General features: G+C 42.6%; 1 protein-coding gene across 1 annotated transcript in view; it reads left to right on the forward strand.

The window, feature by feature from the left end:
* Positions 1 to 22795, forward strand: part of WLS (Wnt ligand secretion mediator) — a 275288-nt gene that overhangs the window by 184082 nt on the left and 68411 nt on the right. The window contains exon 10 of the mRNA XM_069232457.1: positions 13804 to 13887. Within this exon, the coding sequence (XP_069088558.1) occupies positions 13804 to 13887 (84 nt within the window). The remainder of the gene's footprint in view (positions 1 to 13803; positions 13888 to 22795) is intronic.

Genomic DNA, 22795 nt, shown 5'->3' on the forward strand with positions numbered 1-22795 from the left:
TGTCAACGTCTCAACCCCATGCAATTATTTATGAAGGGTCATCATCCGGATGGAGAAATAATGATGGGAAGCATCAAAAAGATGGCACTCTTGAACTGGATGTCTATTTATGCAAAGGGAAAAACATCCCCCAAGGTGGTCTGATACAACTTAGGTATAGCAATTCACATGTCGAGTCATAGCCTCACTTATAAAAATGCATTAACTCTGCACGGACTCTGTGCTGCGGGCCAGTCATGCATCACAAGGTGGAAACTGGGCAAGATAATCCTAGGTTGCTCGACTTACTCATGAAACACAAGACCGATGTGATGGGAGATGCGGTCTCTCCTGAAAGAATTGGGAAAACCCAGATAAATGTAGTTCACTGTCACAGATTGATGTGATACAGGACACCAGGTCTCCTTATAGCAACCCAAATGTGAGTGGGTGTACGCCCCAAATCACTGTGAATACAGTTTGAGATCAATGTTTCCATTCGCCGATACCCATGCCACGGGCGAAGCACCACCTTATCATTAAAAAAAAAAAAAAAAAAATCTTCAAATTCAAAGGCTTTTTTATTTTTTATTTTTATTTATTTTAAATGTTAAGTAATTTAATACAACTGCTTTGTTTTTCATTTAAGTCCAATCATTGAATGGTTGTGTTCTGTTACCGAGGAAATTTATGTTTTGCACTTACCCCCCTTGAAAGGACCATTGTTTCCTTGTAACATTGTATAACCAAGGACCCAGGGTTACTGTGTTACCCCTTGTTCTTTAAATGCAGGTAGATGCTCTATTAGAAACTATTGGAAGACTACAGCCTGATAGAATCATCTGTGTAACAGCCTTTTGCATAGCTTTGAATTGCATCAAAAGATTGTGATTAAAGATGAGTGCATGGCTGTGGTAGCCCCAAGTCTTTCAAGTTCAAAATACACTCATTCAAGGAAAGCACTTGTATTAGGAACATGGCCACAGGAGAATAGGACCAAGAGTTTGAGAATTGCCTCAGTTTGAGGGCCACTGGGCATGTGGAGCATGCAAAGTATTTCATTTTATTAAGAACACAAAGTCTTGAAGTGGGTCTGAAATACCCATTGGTTCTAACAAAGCACACCACATGTAATTCTGAGAATGTTGTATACCTTATCCGTTGTCACTCGAATTTATTATATGTGGGCATGACAACGAAGAAGATTAAGATAAGGAATACAGAACACGAGCTACAGGGAGTGCAGAATTATTAGGCAAATGAGTATTTTGACCACATCATCCTCTTTATGCATGTTGTCTTACTCCAAGCTGTATAGGCTCGAAAGCCTACTACCAATTAAGCATATTAGGTGATGTGCATCTCTGTAATGAGAAGGGGTGTGGTCTAATGACATCAACACCCTATATCAGGTGTGCATAATTATTAGGCAACTTCCTTTCCTTTGGCAAAATGGGTCAAAAGAAGGACTTGACAGGCTCAGAAAAGTCAAAAATAGTGAGATATCTTGCAGAGGGATGCAGCACTCTTAAAATTGCAAAGCTTCTGAAGCGTGATCATTGAACAATCAAGCGTTTCATTCAAAATAGTCAACAGGGTCGCAAGAAGCGTGTGGAAAAACCAAGGCGCAAAATAACTGCCCATGAACTGAGAAAAGTCAAGCGTGCAGCTGCCACGATGCCACTTGCCACCAGTTTGGCCATATTTCAGAGCTGCAACATCACTGGAGTGCCCAAAAGCACAAGGTGTGCAATACTCAGAGACATGGCCAAGGTAAGAAAGGCTGAAAGACGACCACCACTGAACAAGACACACAAGCTGAAACGTCAAGACTGGGCCAAGAAATATCTCAAGACTGATTTTTCTAAGGTTTTATGGACTGATGAAATGAGAGTGAGTCTTGATGGGCCAGATGGATGGGCCCGTGGCTGGATTGGTAAAGGGCAGAGAGCTCCAGTCCGACTCAGACGCCAGCAAGGTGGAGGTGGAGTACTGGTTTGGGCTGGTATCATCAAAGATGAGCTTGTGGGGCCTTTTCGGGTTGAGGATCGAGTCAAGCTCAACTCCCAGTCCTACTGCCAGTTCCTGGAAGACTCCTTCTTCAAGCAGTGGTACAGGAAGAAGTCTGCATCCTTCAAGAAAAACATGATTTTCATGCAGGACAATGCTCCATCACACGCGTCCAAGTACTCCACAGCGTGGCTGGCAAGAAAGGGTATAAAAGAAGGAAATCTAATGACATGGCCTCCTTGTTCACCTGATCTGAACCCCATTCAGAACCTGTGGTCCACCATCAAATGTGAGATTTACAAGGAGGGAAAACAGTACACCTCTCTGAACAGTGTCTGGGAGGCTGTGGTTGCTGCTGCACGCAATGTTGATGGTGAACAGATCAAAACACTGACAGAATCCATGGATGGCAGGCTTTTGAGTGTCCTTGCAAAGAAAGGTGGCTATATTGGTCACTGATTTGTTTTTGTTTTGTTTTTGAATGTCAGAAATGTATATTTGTGAATGTTGAGATGTTATATTGGTTTCACTGGTAATAATAAATAATTGAAATGGGTATATATTTTTTTTTGTTAAGTTGCCTAATAATTATGCACAGTGATAGTCACCTGCACACACAGATATCCCCCTAACATAGCTAAAACTAAAAACAAACTAAAAACTACTTCCAAAAATATTCAGCTTTGATATTAATGAGTTTTTTGGGTTCATTGAAAACATGGTTGTTGTTCAATAATAAAATTAATCCTCAAAAATACAACTTGCCTAATAATTCTGCACTCCCTGTATGTGAAATGTAAAAAACAAAAAAACAAAAAATGACAAATTTGATAACACATATTTTGTAGATGAACCACCCCATGAATGACATTGCATGGGTGGTATTAGATGAACATAATATTTAACGCAGTGTGCAGGGCAGCAAAACTCTCTTGCTTAAATGTGAACAAAGATGGATTTATAGGCCGCACAGCATTGTGAGAGTATTGAATGATGACATTACCTGGCATCATCTAAGCAGCTTATGAGAGGATTGCCTATACATGTGAGACTATAGACCACTGGATTTTTTTATTTTTTATTTGAATCACATATATCTTTAGGTATGTAGGCATACTGTTTGTATATATCTAAGAAACATGGGTTACATACATGCTCCCATATAGACTGGATCGTCAGAATGTATGTCAGTTATGTATACATATTTCTTTTGAGTACAGAGCGTATCCATATCACTCTAACACTTTACACTTTTGGACCTTTTTACCTCGTTCTTTCACACCAGGCATACTGCACACTGATAGGTAGCTCACAGGTCTTTGTTTGGACCAAGTGGACTCTTGCATGGCATGAGATCAAGCTGGTGAGAGAAAATACACATAGAGGCAATAGCTCCTAAGGTCTGACAGTGTGCACCCGGGCAAGGTTAGCGGACTAGTGCTCAGTGTTCGTTATGAATGCCTTTTTTTTTTTTTTTTTTTTTTTTTGAGGACAGAGCATTTTCATCCAACCCCCAACTCTTTATATATTTTTCAACATTTGTACCTTGTTCATTCATGGCAGGCTACATTGCGCCCTAATATGTAATGCACCAGTCTATGTTTTAACTATGTGGATATGTGCACAACATCAGTCTGGTGAGAAAACAAATGAAGCAGCAATAGCCCCACAGTGCTGACAGTGTGTACCTGAGGTAGGTTAGCGGGCTAGTGCTTGATTTGAGTAGCGTGTATGTGATTGTACAGCATGAGGCAGAACAGCCCTTGGGGTAGTTACAAAATGGATGCACCAAAGTGGCCACTCCATTGCTGAAGAGTGACTGATGAAGTGAGTGCTGGGGTGGGGGACGGGGCTGAGATTTGAGGGAATTTTTGACCAGATAATTCTCATGACATTTGTAGGGATTGCAGTTGTTTCAGACGAGGATGCATTGTGCCATACTTTGCCTTAACCTTGTAGTCAGTGGGAAAGAGCACCTGAAGCAATAGCCAGTATTTACACGGTGGGGGGCTTACTTAGCCAGGGGTGGGGGGAGGTTGAGATTTGGGGAATTTGGTACTGCTGGCAGTGTTTGATATCTCTGTGAGTTGGGCAACGTATCCCATTTGATATTCTGAACACTGAAATGTAGCTATTAAGGAACTCGGAGAGAAGGTCTGTTTTAATGTTCACATATTATTTGTGCAGTGGGTGACTACAGGACAATGCCTCTGCTCCTATCTGGGGTTTAGAGAGCTCATACAAAGAGCAGAGTAAGGAGAGAATTTACAAACTTCTGAGCTGTCTTTGTAACCCAGCCTATGTAATCACAAGTCTGTTGTGTGGTGCTTCACCATATATTGGTGGTTGTGCATGTTCAATGGATAAAGATGTGTGACACAGTCCTATGAGAATCAGACCACAATGCAGGTGTTTGATTGGGAGGATTGTATACACTTGCCCCCTGGAGAGACATGATTATTGATGATGATTTGTTTTTCTGGAAATTTTCTGGTTCATGAAATTAGGTGACAAGTAAGGTCAACACATGGGTTACCTTATCACAGTGTACTAACAAGCAGGAGTGAGTGATGGTGATAAGGTTTGTAGGGATCTGGGTCCTTAGGAAGGCCATCGACGAAGTAGGTGACTTTCTGATCCCCGTTGACTGTGTAGAGAGATAAGAGGATGATGTTTCCTAGGAGACCCACTGTAAACTAGTAGGTATATTTCTAAGGGTGTTTTAATTAGATATTGTAAGGTGGATCCCTTTTGAGTATTTTGTGAAAGTAAAAATAAAAAATGGCCCCCGAGGTGTTGGTTACACAGGGGGTGTATTAGCACGCCCTGTGATGGAGTATGTCCCTATATGGGGGGGTGCACTTTTATCCCATATATGGGTCGCCAGGGAAGGTGTTAATCCATGTGTGGATCCAGGCAGGCAGTCCTTGGTACTTTACTGTGGTGTTTGTGGTGAGCAGGACTTGATAAGAACCTCAACAGCAGGGTTGGAGAACAAACATTCACTGGTGGACTTGGTTATCAGGCTGCAGATCATGGCAAGCTTTGGGCAGGTAGGCAGCACAGCTATCTGAGAACAATACTGCATTGTCATATATTTGTTGATGTGCAAATCAAAAGAAGCTAGCCACATCAGCGGGGTAAACAGCAGCACCATAGTGTGAGGCATAGCCATTTCATATGGGCTTAGCTTTTTTGCTTATTGACTTGAAGTCAGGCCATGTAATTCCAGTTTCACTACAGACTTTGGATACCTTATTCTTTAAAACACCTTTCAACCTCTCTAGATGTCCTAAGTTGGAAAGCCCAGTGGAAAGGTTGTTTGATTCCCAGAGGCTTACATTGTTCTTGGATCACAGGCAACTCAAAATGATAGCAGTTTCTTGCCAATAGTAATATCGTCAGCTCGGCCACATGGGTAGGCTTCAATCCATCCACAGAAGATGCACACAAAGTGCAGAACCTAAACATAAAAGCAACATTGAGGCATTTGAATGAAATCAATTTAAAGGTGGGCAAGAAGTCCCAATGGAGGTAGATCAGCTGTAAGGATGATTTTGACAACCTTCCAAATGTTGTAGACTGGAATAGCAGCACAGGAACAACAATTGGTGGTGGTAATGGAGGGGGCAAACCTGTGTGGGTTTGTGGCACAAATCGTACTATCTCTGCTTATTTGGGCAAAATCATGGTACAGATGGGGCGAGATTTGGAAGAAGCACCCTTGGGACAACTTTTGCTTCTCTTTTCACACTGGATCACGAGTCTGTGTTGCAGTCCTGTTTTGACCAGACACGGTTTTCTACGTCGGAAGTATATTCTTGTGGTTCAGCAAGTCTTGGGGCTTAAGTGATTCAGAAACATGATACGTACAAAGTAACTTCGGCATTGGAGACACCACCGTCTTTTTGTCAGCCTTGTCAGATGGGTCATTTTTTCTAGACACTTCTGTATATCTTAAGCAGACTGGTGGGGAGTACACTTAACAATTGTAGTAGTTAGTGGAAGAGCATAAAGTAAACGTTTTACAAATGGGTCACTTTTAATTGGAACTTCAGCAGACATGAGGAATGCCCATTGCGTCCACAGGACCCAAAATTCATGAGCAGCCCCAAAGGAAAACTTTGAATCAGTGAAAATAATTTGGAGTTGCTGATCAAGAAGCATGCATAAGAGTAACCAGTTTGGTAATTTGTGCGGAGTATAATTTTCGGAAACTACTTTTAATGTCGTATAGACTACATAAGTAATGGATTACTGTTATCGCCTGAGATATGAATCATCAACCTAATAAGAGAGATCTTAGTTTAGTAAAGGTGCATCAATGAAATCTGTGCAAAGCTTGATCAGGTGGACTGTGCGAGGGTGCAATCAGCCTCTCCGTCGAGAGTGATAGAAAAGATACTGTATTTAGCACAGTAACTGTGAGATGGAGTAGTATTTTGTATCTTAGCATGAATAGATGAGGATTTATTTTTTTAGCAGCCATTAATAATGCTGTGGTGGCATAAGTTACAACAGGGACCCTAAAACAATGTCTTCAGAAGTCTCAACTAAATGGGCAGTCTGCTTATTTTTATTACCATGATCCTGAAGGAGAACCCTCTTCCTTATGACTATGTAATGTGAAAGGTTTGGAGTAGTCTGGTAAATCTAAAGCAGGTGCAGAGGACCATGTTTATTTCAGGGATACACATGAATATTCTAAAGCCTTCCTCCTTGTACCAAGGCCAACGTTCTGGGGTCTTTTTGATACAACATCTGGCAATGGTTTGACAATGCTAGCATAACCAAAAACCCATTGTTTGCATTACCTATTACCTTGCATACCTGGGAGCCAGTAATGGATCGGAGTAGCATATAGATAGCTTTGACTCTGTGTTCAGACAGGTGTCGCTCCCCAATGAGATGTTATGACCTTAATATTAACACAGGGTACACCCAACTGTAATTTCTCTTTGGACACCTTCTGATCCTAGTTACCCAAGTCAGTGAGCAGATACTTGGAGACAACCTTGCATTGGAACAATGAGCTAAACACGAATCAGCTTAGATCAGGAAGGTGAGGATGTTCAGATCCTTCTTGAGAACTTGTTAAATGATTGGTTATTCAGTGTAACCTTAGGAATTCGGACCACGTTATTTGAGAATGTTTGCAAAAAGGTACTGACTTTCAGGGTGTATTGCAATGGAGAAAAAGTGAAACATAAGTCTACAACAGTAAACTGTATGCACACCTCAAATTTCCAAATCACCTCTTCTGAGACTTAACGTACAAAATTGATGGGTCCTTGTTTTTTAATTTCTTAACAATTGAAATCCTTCTATTTGTTAAACTGATCAAATCAGTTTGCTTTTGAGAAGCTGGTGGGAAGGGTGGCTGAAGGAGTTAAGGGCCTCTGAGCAGACATTCGTGTTATTTCCAGGTCAAGTTTGAATCCAGTCAAAGCAAATATGTATTTCATCTTTCTCATGTACAATTTTATTGGCAATATAAACAGCTTTACAGATTTGAAACAATTGTGATAGTAAGCTACGTAAAAAATACATTAATAGAGGTTATGATTTCCTACCAACAATTCATTATACACACTTTTTCCTGCCCTGGATCTTGCAGTTTTGTTTTGCTTCCAATGGACTATTTTGACTATCCCACTTGAAAACAGTGATTTGTAGGTGAAAAGTTTAGAAGGGGAGACAGTGTCAGTAATGACCTGGAATAAGTTGGTCACTGAATGAAGTTATTACCCTAAAAGTAATGTTCTCTTGCCTTGCCAAACCATCACTGTTGGTAAATTTGGAGATCGACATTTGCTGGAATAAGAGTCATCAGAATACAGCTGATATCACAGTTTGCCACAAATGACATAACCGGAAATATTTTGAAACCTATAGCATTTTTCTTTTCTTGGCCATGATTACTTCTTGTAGTGTCCTCCCTAGCTAATGAGTATACCACACAGACAGCTATGTATTACACTTCTTTACTTTTCTGCGTGTAACAGCAAACTTGGCATTCTAAACCTGCCTTCATTTCATCACGTTCCAACGTATCACAGCTTTATGGAAAAGAGCTCCATAATTCATAACCGCACGATGCTTCATCTCCCCCTCTATTAAATAAAAAAATTAAAACTTTTTCCAAGCATCTTTACAATCTTAGCTCTTCGTTAAGCCTTTCTGATGTCCCGATTGTGTCTTCAGAACCTGAGAATCAGTAACAGGAGTGTCTATGATCTCCATTGGCAATGTAGGCAGTATGGGGTTTCCTAGTTGTCCTTTTTTTGAGCCAGTCTTTACGTTATGTCAGTATCTGATGAGTGATGAGCCACATGTCTGAAATAGGAGAAATCTTGCGTAATGGATTTCCCAAGACGTTGGGCAGTCACCATGTGCCTTTTGCTTGTTATGGCATGGAGTTGCTTCGCATCAACTTCGACCCAACAGCTTTGCTCTGCTGACCTTGCCCTCGCCACCATCCCACGCATTAAGACTTGCCTGTTTGAACAGTAGCAGACCGCCCACCCCCACCCCCGCCCTTCAGCACCTTAAGACCCTCACGGGTGACTAGTGAGCTTTACAAATACTTTGATTGATTGAATGATTGATCAAATGGCGCATTAGACCTGCATTTTCTTGGCTGATGAGTACTCTTTTTCCTCTTGCGAAGACAGTGTCTTTTGCATGACTTCTGTTTTCTGCATAGGCATTACATTGCATTCCCAATATCAGCGTTGCAGGGCTTTCACCTGTGATCAAGTGAGGAGTTGAACGGTAAGCTGGTAGGGTAGAATTCAAGACAGTCTTGAGGTTGAGCTTTTCTAATGCAGCGCACTGAACAGCTTTCTTTAATGTACTCATGAAATGTTCAACAAGGCCATTAGCCTGTGGCCAAAAAAGGTGTACTCTTCTAGTAATTCACATTAAGCAAAATGAGAAAGTCTTTGAATTTTCAAATAAAATTGCAGGAATGCCCCATGTTGCAAAGATGCCATCTAATCTCTAAATGACTCTTCCCTTGATGTTGGATCTTCTTCTAATGGAAAACAGGAGTATTCATCCACAATCGCCATCAGGCGATGTCCATTGTCAAGTGGATTGAAAAAGTCAACAGTAATTCTTTCCCATGCGTGCTTTGGCAACTCTGACAAGCTTACGGGGTGTGGGGGAGTTTCCAATGGCAGGCAGTTGAATAGATGAGTCTTTTAATTCTCTTTCAACCCTCGTTGAGATGAGGAACCCAAATTCTATCTGAGAACTTGTTTTGTGGCAAGGATTCCACGATGTCCTTCATGGACCACTTCAATTACCTGCTACAGACTTTCCCGAATGACAGTTCTCCAACCCCTCAGGATAATGTCTGTATCAGGGACAGTTCACATTTGACATTTTTAAATTTTTGGTATTCACTGTCACTGGTAAAAGGCTGAGAATGTTGGTTCCATGACTGATGTGTAATAATGTCTTTCAATTTTAACATGTCGCTATCTTGATTCATGGCAGAGACAATTTGTTCCAACGAAATGGCAGTAGACTTGTTTGATTGCAAAATGACATTTATGTAGAATTCAGCTGTCTTAGAATGGTTAACTTTGCCCTGTATAGACAGTCTGGAGAAGTAGTTGGCAGGGTTTTGATCTTTCCCTTGACAATGCACAATTGTGTTGTTGTGCTCTTGTAATCGTAGACCCCAACGTTCAACGAGCAGAGGTGTCTTGGCCTTTGGATTGCCAAAGATGGTCAGCAATGCTTGATGACCTGTCACAAGCATAAAAGGTTTTCCATATAGGAACATGTGGAAATATTCACAAGCCCCCTCTACTGTTAAATCTTTTCAGGTTGTGAATAAGCACCTTCAATCTGGGTCAAATTCGTGCTTGCATATGCCACAATATGTCTTCAAGCATTTTGTTGTCTGTTGTGCTGTGCAAGGATTGCACCTAACCCAACCAGGCTAGTGTAAATAACAACTTCTGTTCATAGTTTTGAATCAAAATGCGCCATTTCAGTAGCATTTTCAATAGCTTGTTTGATTCTCTTAAAACCTTGCATTCATGTGACGAATGAAATGAAACATCCTTTTCATCAACTCTCTCAATGTAGCATTTACAGTGGCTAAGTCTCGCATGTAATTGGCCATGCCAAGGAATGAGCGTAACATGAAAACATCTTGTGGGGGACTAGCAGTTGACAATGCTTGCACATGAGCTGGATCTGGTGTCATGCCCCCATCGGAAAAAATATTACCAAATAATTTTAGCTTTGTATTATTGAATTCACATTTATCAGCATTAAAACTGCACCAACAAGTAAACAATATACTTGCTTGGGTGCTTCATCGTATTCCTTCTGTGTAGGTCCGAAAACAAACTTGGCATCTCTATAGTTGGAAGTTTTCATTACAGGCTTTATGATACCTCTAATGACCTCTTGAAAAATCTCTACAGCTGATGACACACCCAAACTAAGTCTTTTATATCAAAATAGATCAATATGTGTAGAAAAGGTTGTAATGTATCTGCAATTCTCCAAGGGTTCCAACAGATTATATCCTTTTATTTAGATCAAGGAGAGAGAATACTTTTGCACCATTCAACTGTGTTATGTCAGCAATGTGCCTCCCTTGATGATGATCTTTCAGTTGCCTTTTTCTCTTGACGTATATCCACACAGATGGTTATAGCTCCTTCATTGTCCTTTTTGGCACTGCCACAAGGGGAGAAACCCATTACGTTAGATCAGTAGAATGCTCAATGATATCATGCTTAAGTAATGATTCAAGCTCCTTTTTAACAGCTTCTTGTAAGAGAAAAGCAATTCTGTGTCTTTCAGAAACAAGGCAGATGTCCTCATTAAAATGCAATAGTACTTTCATAGTCTTAAGTTATCCTAACCCACGAAACAACTAAAAGAACAGACTTACTATTTTGTGATGAGCATTCATGTTGTAGTTCACTGAGCTCAGTCCCATATCCGCACCTGTGCTGAAACGAAATAAGTAAGCACTTGACGTTGTACTTTGAAGCACGTGGATGGGCACTTGCACTTTTCTTGTGTTTCATAATCTTTACGAAGGAACCGTCGCTTTTCAAGGGTGTTGATGCAGTTCACATCTACACTTTAATTTTTGATGGCATCACTCATGGCAATGGAGATAGTTCATTATATTTGTCCTCAGGCATAAGGTTCATCAGTGCACCACTGCTGATGATAAAAAGTATAGAACAGCCATTTACTTTCAGTGCAATCTTCATACAGTGTTGGAATGATTGGTGCTTTTTTTATGTAGACTTTTCTGTGACTGGTACTTATTCACATGGGCCAGTGCAACGTGCACATTTGTCTGATGTGAACATAGACATTGCATAATCATCTTCTTCACTTTCACTGGATACTGCTGAACTCTTTGATGATTTAGATGATGATCGACTTCGTTTGGTGTTGATTTGTCTCAACTGATGTGGTTGCTTGGCCTTGTGGGCATGTGTTGAATGCCACTTCTGGAATTCCGGTTGGACATTTTGTCGTCTCGCCGTAAAACACTTACTTTTTGCTTATCCTTGTAAACAATTACAAAATGGTTATCTTTACCACAGCCTTTGTATATCTGTGCAATAGCGGGGCATTTACCTTTGTGTGGAAATGGCAATCTCCACCTGAAACACAACTTTGTTTTTCTTTGGAGAGATCACCCTGTGTCCTTCTGCTTTGTGCCTGCTATTCATGTGCATGACTGACTCACTTTGGGCACCTCTGGCCTCCATGTTAGCAGCTTGTTGTTTAGTACGCTCTTCAGCTCGAGCAGCCATGAGAACTCGTTCCAGATGAAGAGTTTCTCTCAGCGTTCGTTGTCTGAATGAATCTGGCAGGCGTCGTCAATAACTCTGAGGCATATTGCTTCTTTATCATTAAATTAATTGAATCTAGTGTTTGAGCGTATCATTTGTATAAAATGTGTCTGATTTCACCAACTGTTTGTCATTCTTGACTGAAAATGTAACATTCGTAATCTTTTGGCATCGGATTGAAAGATTCTTTAACTTGACAGTATGTTACCTCATCAGCTCGCAGCATTTTGTCTTCTTTTACACCATAACCAGCAAGTTTCTTCAGGTACTTGATAATCTTTTTGTTGTCTGTTTCTTCAAACGCATCAATGAAATCATCAAAGGTCTCTATCCAAGCAGCCCATCTATCACCGATAGTTTGCTTTTTGGCGGTATCAAATGGTGGTGGTGGTTTCAGGAAGGTGACAGCATTATAACCATTTGTGGGACTTACTGACTTTGATATTGGAGGTCTCTCCAGCTTCATCTGCCGTCCATCAGAACCTGTTCCATTCATACCAGTGGCCAAGCCCTGTGATGTGCTGGTTCGGGGTGGTCATATTTTAGAACTGTGGGAAATATGGCCCCTTTCTTGATCTCCATTGGAAGAAAGCCCTTCTATGGTGCCTCTTCACGTAAGGATGACTCCATAAGCACAATCCTGTGCACTTCTTCTTGGGCCACTTCCCAGTGCTGCAGTTTAATGACTCTCTTTAATTGGTTCTGGATAGCAGGTGGCCTTTCCTTGTATGTGAATTGTGTTTTCAGGCGTTCCTTTGTGCTTTTGACACCTGGTTGATCTCTGCCTCGCAGTGCTGCTGATCGCAACGTTGTTTTGTAATTTGCTGCACATTTCAAAACCTGGTTGTATCCGCCTTCAGCAGTAGCACTCTGGTTATTGCATAGCTTCATATTGCGTAATAGCGCGGTACCTCTCTGTATAACCTTGCTGGTAGGCTTTTGACCAAATGATGAGCGAACTTCTCAGTGAAGCCTTCTTTATCTTCAAATGCTTCACACCGGCTGGAGTTGCACTTTGACTCCACATATGCCAGCCGTGGATTCTGTACCTCCGCAAAGGCACATATGGCATGCATTAGCAGTTTGCTTGACCATGGCAAACTCTCTGGGAGAGCACGGTCAATCTTCAGGTTACTTATCCCTTATTTTGTCACCAGTTGTAATGTCTCCCAACTTGGTTGCCCACCAATAAATACACCTCACATGGAGCTATGTATTGCACGTCTTTATCCATCTGCGTTTAACCGCAAACTGAGCATTCTAAACCTGCCTTCAATTCATCATGTTCTAGCACTGATGTCACAGCTCTACGAAGTCCCTTAGGAGACAAAGGGGTTACATTATTCATACTCTTGCAACACTACTCCTGAAGAGAATTGCTTTATCCATTTATGAGCAGATAATAGGAGTGATGTGATGAGTTATTAAATACATTGCAGTTTAGTACATAAGTTTCCCAAAAGGTTTATAATCCTGACTATTTTTTGTTCATGCTCCTTTTGGATAATGCACCCCAAACCTTGTAGAATTTGTTTCTGTGCATGCTCGATGTATTTTCAGACTGTTGTATTTCATAACATCACTTCTACATGCTAAAGAAAATGGAAATTTAAAATGCTGTACTTTAATGTTTGCTAGTTTATTCTTGTGAATTTTTCTTTAGGAATGATTTTTCATTGGCTTATTTTATTATGGTTAGGAAATCAAAGGTTTGGGAAATCGTAGGCGACGTTGCAGAAATTGTAATTTCATGAGCTGACAGTGGGACTGATGAATCTGAAGAGCCTAAACTGTCTCAGCCTTTAACGGTTTACACTATGTGTACACTGTTAATTATCATTAAAAGCAGCACTGGATTGAAAGCGTTTGCCTCTGTAAACGGGTCTTGTATGGTGACATTACTGTAGGACTTGCATAATCGGTGCTCACAGTTTTAATCTGTTTGCATTTTGCTTTCTTTAAACAGGGGCTGATTTTTAGATTTAAGTTCTTGATGCTCATCACCCTAGCGTGTGCAGCTTTAACAGTTATCTTTTTTATTACAAGTCAGGTAAGTGATTTTGGTTATTTTGTTTTAGCTTGAAATGCAATAAATTAATTTTATCTGACATTTCATTTCCTTACATGTTTCAATTTGCACTTACATTTTATAAAATGTTATAGTTCGATGGCATCTGTCGCTGTAGATACACATGGTATGCATGAGCTCGCCATCTGGTGTTGGGTCGGAGTGTTACAAGTTGTTTTTCTTCGAAGAAGTGTTTTCGAGTCACGGGACCGAGTGACTCCACCTTCTGTGCTCATTGCGCATGGGCGTCGACTCCATCTTCGATTGTTTTCTTTCCGCCATCGGGTTCGGACGTGTTCATGTCGCTCCGAGTTTCGGAACGGAAAGATAGCTGAAGACGGAAGATTTTCGACGGTATCGTTGCGATCCGGTTACAGATAGACACATACGACGACGCGTTGAACATCGAAGCGCTTCGGTGCCCTTCGGGGTAGATTTCGGCACCCCGTCGGGGCCTAGTCGGCCCGACCGCGTGGAGGACAACGCCGATGGATCGGACCCCGTTTCGATTCTGCCCCGAATGCCACAACAAATATCCTTATACGGACCTGCACTCGGTCTGTAATCTGTGCCTGTCACCCGAGCACAGTGAAGAATCCTGCGAGGCCTGTCGGGCGTTCCGGTCCCGAAAAACTCTGCGCGACCGTCGAGCGAGAAGACTGCAGATGGCGTCCACGCCAAAAGAGCGTCGACAGTTCGAGACAGAAGAAGAACAGGAGGAATCCTTTTCCATCCAGGATTCAGACTCCGACGAGCTACACTCTACAAGAACTGTGAGTAAGACGTCGAGATCAAACCCTAAAAAAGGAAAGAAGGCCCAGGGGACGCCACTGCCAACCGGCCATGGCTCCACCCAAATTCTCGGTGACCAACAATCGGCACCGAAAAAGGCCCATTCAGTGTCGAGATCGTCCGACTTCGGTCGAGACACCGGCACGCAGCCTCCTCGGGACCGAGAGAGTGCTAAACAGAAGCATCGACACCGAGAGTTCGGTGTCGACACCGATCGACGCCGAGACAGTGGCGCCGAAGACCATAGAGGCCAAGAATTTTCGGCACAGAAAAAGAGGAAGGTTACCTCGGAGCCGAAAAAACAATCGACAGGGCTTTCGGAGCCGAAAAAAGCGACATCAGACCCTGTTTCTGGCTCCTATACCGAAGAGCATTCTATGTCTTCTCAAATGAAGAAACATAGATTTGAACAAGAACTGCAATCCACTGACGTGGATCACACGCAAAAGCGTATCTTTATTCAGCAGGGGACTGGGAAGATCAGTACCCTTCCACCTGTCAAACGAAAGAGAACGCTTCAGTTTACTCCTCAGCAACAAACAACACAAAAGGTAACACCTCCTCCCTCGCCTCCACCTGTAACTCCGGCTTCGCCAACTTACACCCCGTCACATTCGCCAGCTCACACCGCCATGAGCCACGACGACCAAGATCAGGATGCGTGGGACTTGTACAACGCACCAGTGTCTGATAACAGCCCAGACACATACCCAACTAGGCCATCACCACCGGAAGACAGCACAGCCTACTCACAAGTGGTGGCTAGAGCAGCTCTATTCCATAATGTGGAACTACACTCGGAACAAGTCGAGGATGATTTTTTATTTAACACCCTCTCCTCAACCCACAGCTCCTACCAAAGCCTGCCGATGCTCCCAGGCATGCTACGCCATGCAAAGGACATTTTTAAGGAGCCAGTTAAAAGTAGGGCAGTGACGCCTAGGGTGGACAAAAAGTATAAGGCGCCTCCTACGGACCCTGTCTTCATCACCTCTCAGCTGCCACCAGACTCTGTGGTGGTAGGGGCTGCCAGAAAACAGGCAAACTCGCACACTTCTGGGGATGCACCTCCCCCAGATAAAGAAAGTAGGAAGTTCGATGCAGCCGGGAAGAGGGTTGCTGTCCAAGCAGCAAACCAGTGGCGCATCGCAAATTCACAAGCGCTGCTAGCGCGATACGACAGAGCCCACTGGGATGAGATGCAGCATCTCATTGAACATCTCCCAAAAGATCTGCAAAAAAGAGCAAAACAGGTTGTTGAGGAGGGTCAAAACATTTCCAACAATCAAATACGCTCCTCCATGGATGCAGCAGACACGGCCGCAAGAACCATTAATACGTCGGTTACCATCCGTAGGCACGCATGGCTCAGAACGTCTGGATTCAAGCCAGAAATTCAGCAGGCAGTGCTTAACATGCCAGTAAACGAGAAACTTCTGTTCGGTCCGGAGGTCGACACAGCTATAGAAAAGCTCAAGAAGGACACTGACACTGCCAAGGCCATGGGCGCACTCTACTCCCCGCAGAGCAGAGGATCTTATAACACCTTCCGCAAAACACCTTTTAGAGGAGGGTTTCGGGGTCAGGCCACACAAGCTAGCACCTCACAGTCCGCACCGCCCACCTACCAGGGACAGTACAGAGGAGGTTTTCGGGGCCAGTATAGAGGGGGGCAATTTCCTAGGAATAGAGGAAGATTTCAAAGCCCCAAAACCACTACCAACAAGCAGTGACTCACACGTCACTCACCCCTCCCACACAACACCAGTGGGGGGGAGGATACATCAATATTACGAAGCATGGGACAAAATAACTACAGATACATGGGTCCTAGCAATTATCCAACATGGTTATTGCATAGAATTCATGCAATTCCCTCCAGACATACCACCAAAATCACAAAATTTATCAAAATACCATTCACAACTTCTAGAGATAGAAGTTCAAGCACTACTGCAAAAAAATGCAATAGAATTAGTACCAAGCACACAAATAAACACAGGAGTTTATTCACTGTACTTCTTGATACCAAAAAAGGACGAAACACTGAGACCAATTCTAGACCTCAGGGTAGTAAACACATTCATCAAATCAGACCACTTTCACATGGTCACACTACAAGAAGTGTTACCATTGCTCAGAAAACACGACTACATGACAACCCTAGACCTGAAGGACGCATATTTCCATATACCAATCCATCAATCACACAGGAAATATCTAAGGTTTGTATTCAAAGGAATACATTACCAATTCAAAGTATTGCCTTTTGGTTTAACAACCGCTCCAAGAGTATTCACAAAGTGCCTAGCAGTAGTCGCTGCACACATCAGAAGGCAGCAAATACATGTGTTCCCGTATCTAGACGACTGGCTAATCAAAACCAGTTCGCTCACACAATGCTCAAACCACACAAATCAAGTCATACAAACCCTCTACAATTTAGGGTTCACCGTCAACTTTGCAAAATCAAACATTCTGCCAAGCAAAGTACAGCAATATCTAGGAGCCATAATAGACACGACAAAAGGAGTAGCAACGCCAACTCCACAAAGGATCCACAATTTCAACAGGGTCATTCAACACATGTCTCCAAACCAAACAATACAAGCAAGAACAATACTACAGCTCCTAGGCATGATGTCCTCATGCATACCATTGTCCCAAACGCAAGACTGCACATGAGGCCCTTACAACAGTGCCTAGCCTCACAGTGGTCTCAAGCACAGGGTCACCTTCTAGATCTGGTGTTGCTAGACCGCCAAACTTACCTATCGCTTCTATGGTGGAACAGTATAAATTTAAACATAGGGCGGCCTTTCCAAGACCCAGTGCCACAGTACGTAATAACAACAGATGCTTCCATGACAGGGTGGGGAGCACATCTCAATCAACACAACATAAGAGGACAATGGAACATACATCAAACAAAACTGCATATAAATCATCTAGAATTATTAGCAGTTTTTCAAGCACTAAAAGCTTTCCAACCAATCATAACCCACAAATACATCCTTGTCAAAACAGACAACATGACAACGATGTATTATCTAAACAAACAAGGAGGAACACATTCAACGCAGTTAAGCTTGTTAGCTCAAAAAATATGGAAGTGGGCAATCCACCATCAAATTGGTCTAATAGCACAGTTTATTCCGGGGATCCAGAATCAGCTGGCAGACAATCTCTCTCGAGATCACCAGCAAGTCCACGAATGGGAAATCCACCCACAAATTCTGAACACCTACTTCACACTCTGGGGAACACCACAAATAGACTTATTTGCAACAAAAGAGAACGCAAAATGCCAAAACTTCGCGTCCAGATACCCACACAAGCAATCCCAAGGCAATGCCCTATGGATGAACTGGTCAGGAATATTTGCTTACGCTTTTCCTCCTCTCCCTCTCCTTCCTTACCTAGTAAACAAATTGAGTCAAAACAAACTCAAACTCATTTTAATAGCACCAACGTGGGCAAGACAACCCTGGTACACAACACTGCTAGATCTGTCTGTAGTACCACACATCAAACTGCCCAACAAACCAGATCTGTTAACGCAACACAACCAACAGATCAGACACCCGGACCCAGCATCGCTGAATCTAGCAATCTGGCTCCTGAAATCCTAGAATTCGGACACTTACAACTTAGCCAAGAGTGTATGGAAGTCATAAAGCAGGCCAGAAGGCCATCCACTAGACACTGCTACGCAAGTAAGTGGAAAAGATTTGTTTGTTACTGCCATCATAATCAGATACAACCACTAGAGGCAACTCCAAAACATATAGTAGATTACTTGCTCCATTTACAAAAAGCAAAGCTAGCCTTCTCTTCTATTAAAATACACCTTGCAGCAATATCTGCATACCTGCAAACTACATATTCAACTTCCTTGTATAGGATACCAGTTATCAAAGCATTCATAGAAGGGCTTAAAAGAATTATACCACCAAGAACACCACCTGTTCCTTCATGGAACCTAAACGTGGTTCTAACAAGACTCATGGGCCCACCCTTCGAACCCATGCACTCTTGCGGAATACAATTCCTCACCTGGAAAGTTGCCTTTCTCATCGCCATTACATCTCTAAGAAGAGTAAGTGAAATTCAAGCGTTCACAACACAAGAGCCTTTTATACAAATACATAAAAATAAGGTCGTCCTACGACCTAATCCAAAATTTTTACCAAAAGTTATTTCTCCATTCCATCTAAATCAAACGGTAGAATTACCAGTATTCTTCCCACAGCCAGATTCTGTGGCTGAAAGAGCACTACATACATTAGATGTCAAAAGAGCATTAATGTACTACATTGACAGAACGAAGAACATCAGAAAAACTAAACAGCTATTTATTGCATTCCAAAAACCTCATGCAGGTAACCCAATATCAAAACAAGGTATAGCCAGATGGATAGTTAAATGCATCCAAATCTGCTACCTTAAAGCAAAAAGACAACTGCCCATTACTCCCAGGGCACATTCAACAAGGAAAAAAGGTGCTTCAATGGCCTTTTTAGGAAACATCCCAATGCAAGAAATATGTAAGGCAGCCACTTGGTCTACGCCTCACACATTCACCAAACACTACTGTATAAATGTGCTATCCGCACAACAAGCTACAGTAGGTCAAGCTGTATTAAGAACTCTATTTCAGACAACTTCTACTCCTACAGGCTAAACCACCGCTTATGGGGAACTAACTGCTTACTAGTCTATGCATACCATGTGTATCTACAGCGACAGATGCCATCGAACTGAAAATGTCACTTACCCAGTGTACATCTGTTCGTGGCATCAGTCGCTGAGATTCACATGGACCCACCCACCTCCCCGGAAGCCTGTAGCAGTTCAGAAGTTACCTTCAATTTTGTACATTTGTATATATATTACTTAATCCTTTAATAGGTACATACTTACATTTTTCATTGCGCGGGCACTATTACTATAGTACAACTCCTACCTCACCCTCTGCGGGGAAAACAATCGAAGATGGAGTCGACGCCCATGCGCAATGAGCACAGAAGGTGGAGTCACTCGGTCCCGTGACTCGAAAACACTTCTTCGAAGAAAAACAACTTGTAACACTCCGACCCAACACCAGATGGCGAGCTCATGCATACCATGTGAATCTCAGCGACTGATGCCACGAACAGATGTACACTGGGTAAGTGACATTTTCATTTTGTTTTTTAAATTAAGTTAAATGAAACATGAACACTTAGTGATGGCTTACTGTTGTAAGTTGCAGCATTTACTTGTGTACTTAACAAGCATTTGCTTTTGAGGATCTGTGAATTACAAAACAATAACTTAGATACACTTTAGTAAATTCTAAGCGTTTGGATCTCATTGTGCAGATTCAAAACATGATCTTAAAGCTAATGAATGTTAAGATGCTGACGGTTCAATATAGAGTCCCCTTTCTCAGTCATACAGTTTTACAGACATTGTTTTCCTCAGTGTGACACTCTCCACTCTGTGTATTCTGTCACTTACTGACATTTCAGTACTTTTCACTTGTGCCTGGTGTCGCCAGTCTCATACATGCATTGCCAAGGATTGTCCTCTGGCTCCTTTTCTCTCTTTTCTCCATGACTATTCCCCATCATCTCTTTCCTTTCCTGTCCTTGCAGTCAGGTTATTTTTTCTTTTTACACTCACACCTCCTCTTTACATATCATCTCTAGTAAGTCGGTTTCTTAGCCTCCCATCATCTCTGCATCTGAATTGGGAAAAGAAGGGTGACCACTTTGCCCATGACCTTTTTTTTATTAAGACGAGAGTGCTGCTAAACAGTTGATTTATAAAGAGGTCCACTGTGGCTCCCTAGCCGCCCTGCACAGGACTGGTGATGCAGTTTATTAATCTTGCCAAAAGTTAATATTATTCTGGAAGTTTTGAGGGGACTTTTCTTAAACTGCATTTTGCAGATAACAAAGTATTAAGTGCTATTCACAAACCTACATGCGTAAGTCTCTGCAACTCCTGTCTTCTATTTACCACCCGACTGCGTGGATCTCCCTACATGTAGATAGAAGTTTTTTAGTAGCGAATGTTGGGGTGACTGGAGTGGCTAGAAAATGGAAAATGTTTATAACTAAACAGGAAGGGACTTGGAAGGAGTAAGGGGGATGGGTATGGAAGGTTAGGGATTGGTTAGGGAGGGATATGTACACACCAACAAAAGAGTAAGCCCCTTCCTTTTCACAAACTGAAGTTTTAATGTTACTGCAGCCAAAAAGGACCCAAAACAGTTGTGAGTGTACTTCATCTCGGAGATGGAGAAAGTTTACTGCCACTCATGGCCATTCGCGGATACAGCAACACACTCCAATAGAAAATAAAAAAGGTATGGACTTGGAATGCAATAAAACTACATAGGAAATAATGTTTGAAATAGGTTAGCTATTTTTTTTTTCTTTTTTTTTTTTCTAGATACACATTTATATATATATATATATATATATATATATATATATATATATATATATTCATATTCGGTGGCATGTGTAGCTGCAGATACACATGCTGTGCACTGTTCCTGCCATCTAGTGTTGGGATCGGAGTGTTACAAGTTGTTTTTCTTCGAAGAAGTCTTTTCGAGTCACGGGAGCGAGAAACTCCTCCCTTTCGGCTCCATTGCGCATGGGCGTCGACTCCATCTTAGATTGTTTTCTTGCCGCCATCGGGTTCGGACGTGTTCCACTTCGTTCCGTAATTCTAATCGGGAAAACTTAGAAAATCATCGAAATCTGTCGGTATTGTTTGCGTTCGGGACCGGTTTAGTATAAACACATCGGCACTGACAACAAGACCGCTTTGGCAGCTCTTCGGGGCTTCCGCATTTAACCAAGGCCTAGTCGGCCCGATCACACCCGTCGTCGAAGACTCATGGACCGGACCCCTTTCCGTTTCTGTCTGACGTGTCACGCCAAGTATCCTTATACAGACCAGCATCGGGTCTGTAACCTGTGTTTGTGCCCTAACACAGAGAGAATACTTGTGAGGCCTGCAAAGCTTTTCGCTCCGAGAAGACCCAAAGAGATCGACGCGCAAGACGTTTGCAGATGGTGTGGAAGCCGACACAACACCTCGACGTCGAGGAGGAAGAAACGAGAATTTCCATTCAGAGTTTGGACTCTGATGACTCCGATGGGGATCTGCCACCGATGGCGGCGCAAAAAGTGAGTACACCTGCCCCCGTCCCAGACCCAACGTCACAAAGAAACAAAAGGCCTCGGGACGCCACTGCCGGAAGGCCATGGCTCTACCCACAAAAAAGGCGGTGACCAAATACCATCATCGGCACCGAAAAAGGCCAAAATAATTCCAAAGACTTCCAACTCAGGTCGAGAAACCGGCACCAAAAAGAGTCGACATCGAGTGATTGAGTCGAGCAAACCTGCGGAAAAGCCTCTCAGAGCCGAGACCGACAGTATCCATAGGGGTTTCGGTACCGAAAAAAACTGCTTCGGAGCCAAAAAAGACTTCCTATACGGAAGAGCAGGGGCTCTCTCGACAGCTCAAGGAAAGGCACAGATTCGAGCAAGAACTGGATTTGGAAGAGCTAGACCAAACACAACCAAGGCTACAAATCCAAAAAGGCAGGGAAAATACAAACCATCCCTCCGCTCCGGTTCAAAAGAAAACTGGCTTTTCATGAGACTGAAATGCAACCAAAGGCCAAAGTGGTTAGAGGAAAGTCACCACCCCCACATTTCTCACCACAAACGTCCCCACTTCACTCGCCGCAACTGTCACCAGTGGGTACACCAATGGCACAGTCACCCACACATACTGGGATGACGCAGGACGATGCGGACCCCTGGGATCTATACGACCCACCAGTTTCGGACAACAGTCCGGAGTGTTATCCTTCAAAACCTTCACCTCCAGAGGATAGCACGTCCTACACACAGGTACTGGCCTGAGCAGCAACTTTTCAGAATGTTACAATGCATTCAGAACCAGTGGATGATGACTTTCTGTTTAACACCCTGGCATCCACGCATGCTTTCGTACCAAAGCCTGCCAATGTTACCAGGCATGCTTAAGCATGCACAACAGATTTTCAAGAACCAGTTAAAGGGTC

This window comes from Pleurodeles waltl, chromosome 4_2, assembly GCF_031143425.1.
Source record: "Pleurodeles waltl isolate 20211129_DDA chromosome 4_2, aPleWal1.hap1.20221129, whole genome shotgun sequence".
NCBI classification, from domain to species: Eukaryota; Metazoa; Chordata; class Amphibia; order Caudata; family Salamandridae; genus Pleurodeles; species Pleurodeles waltl.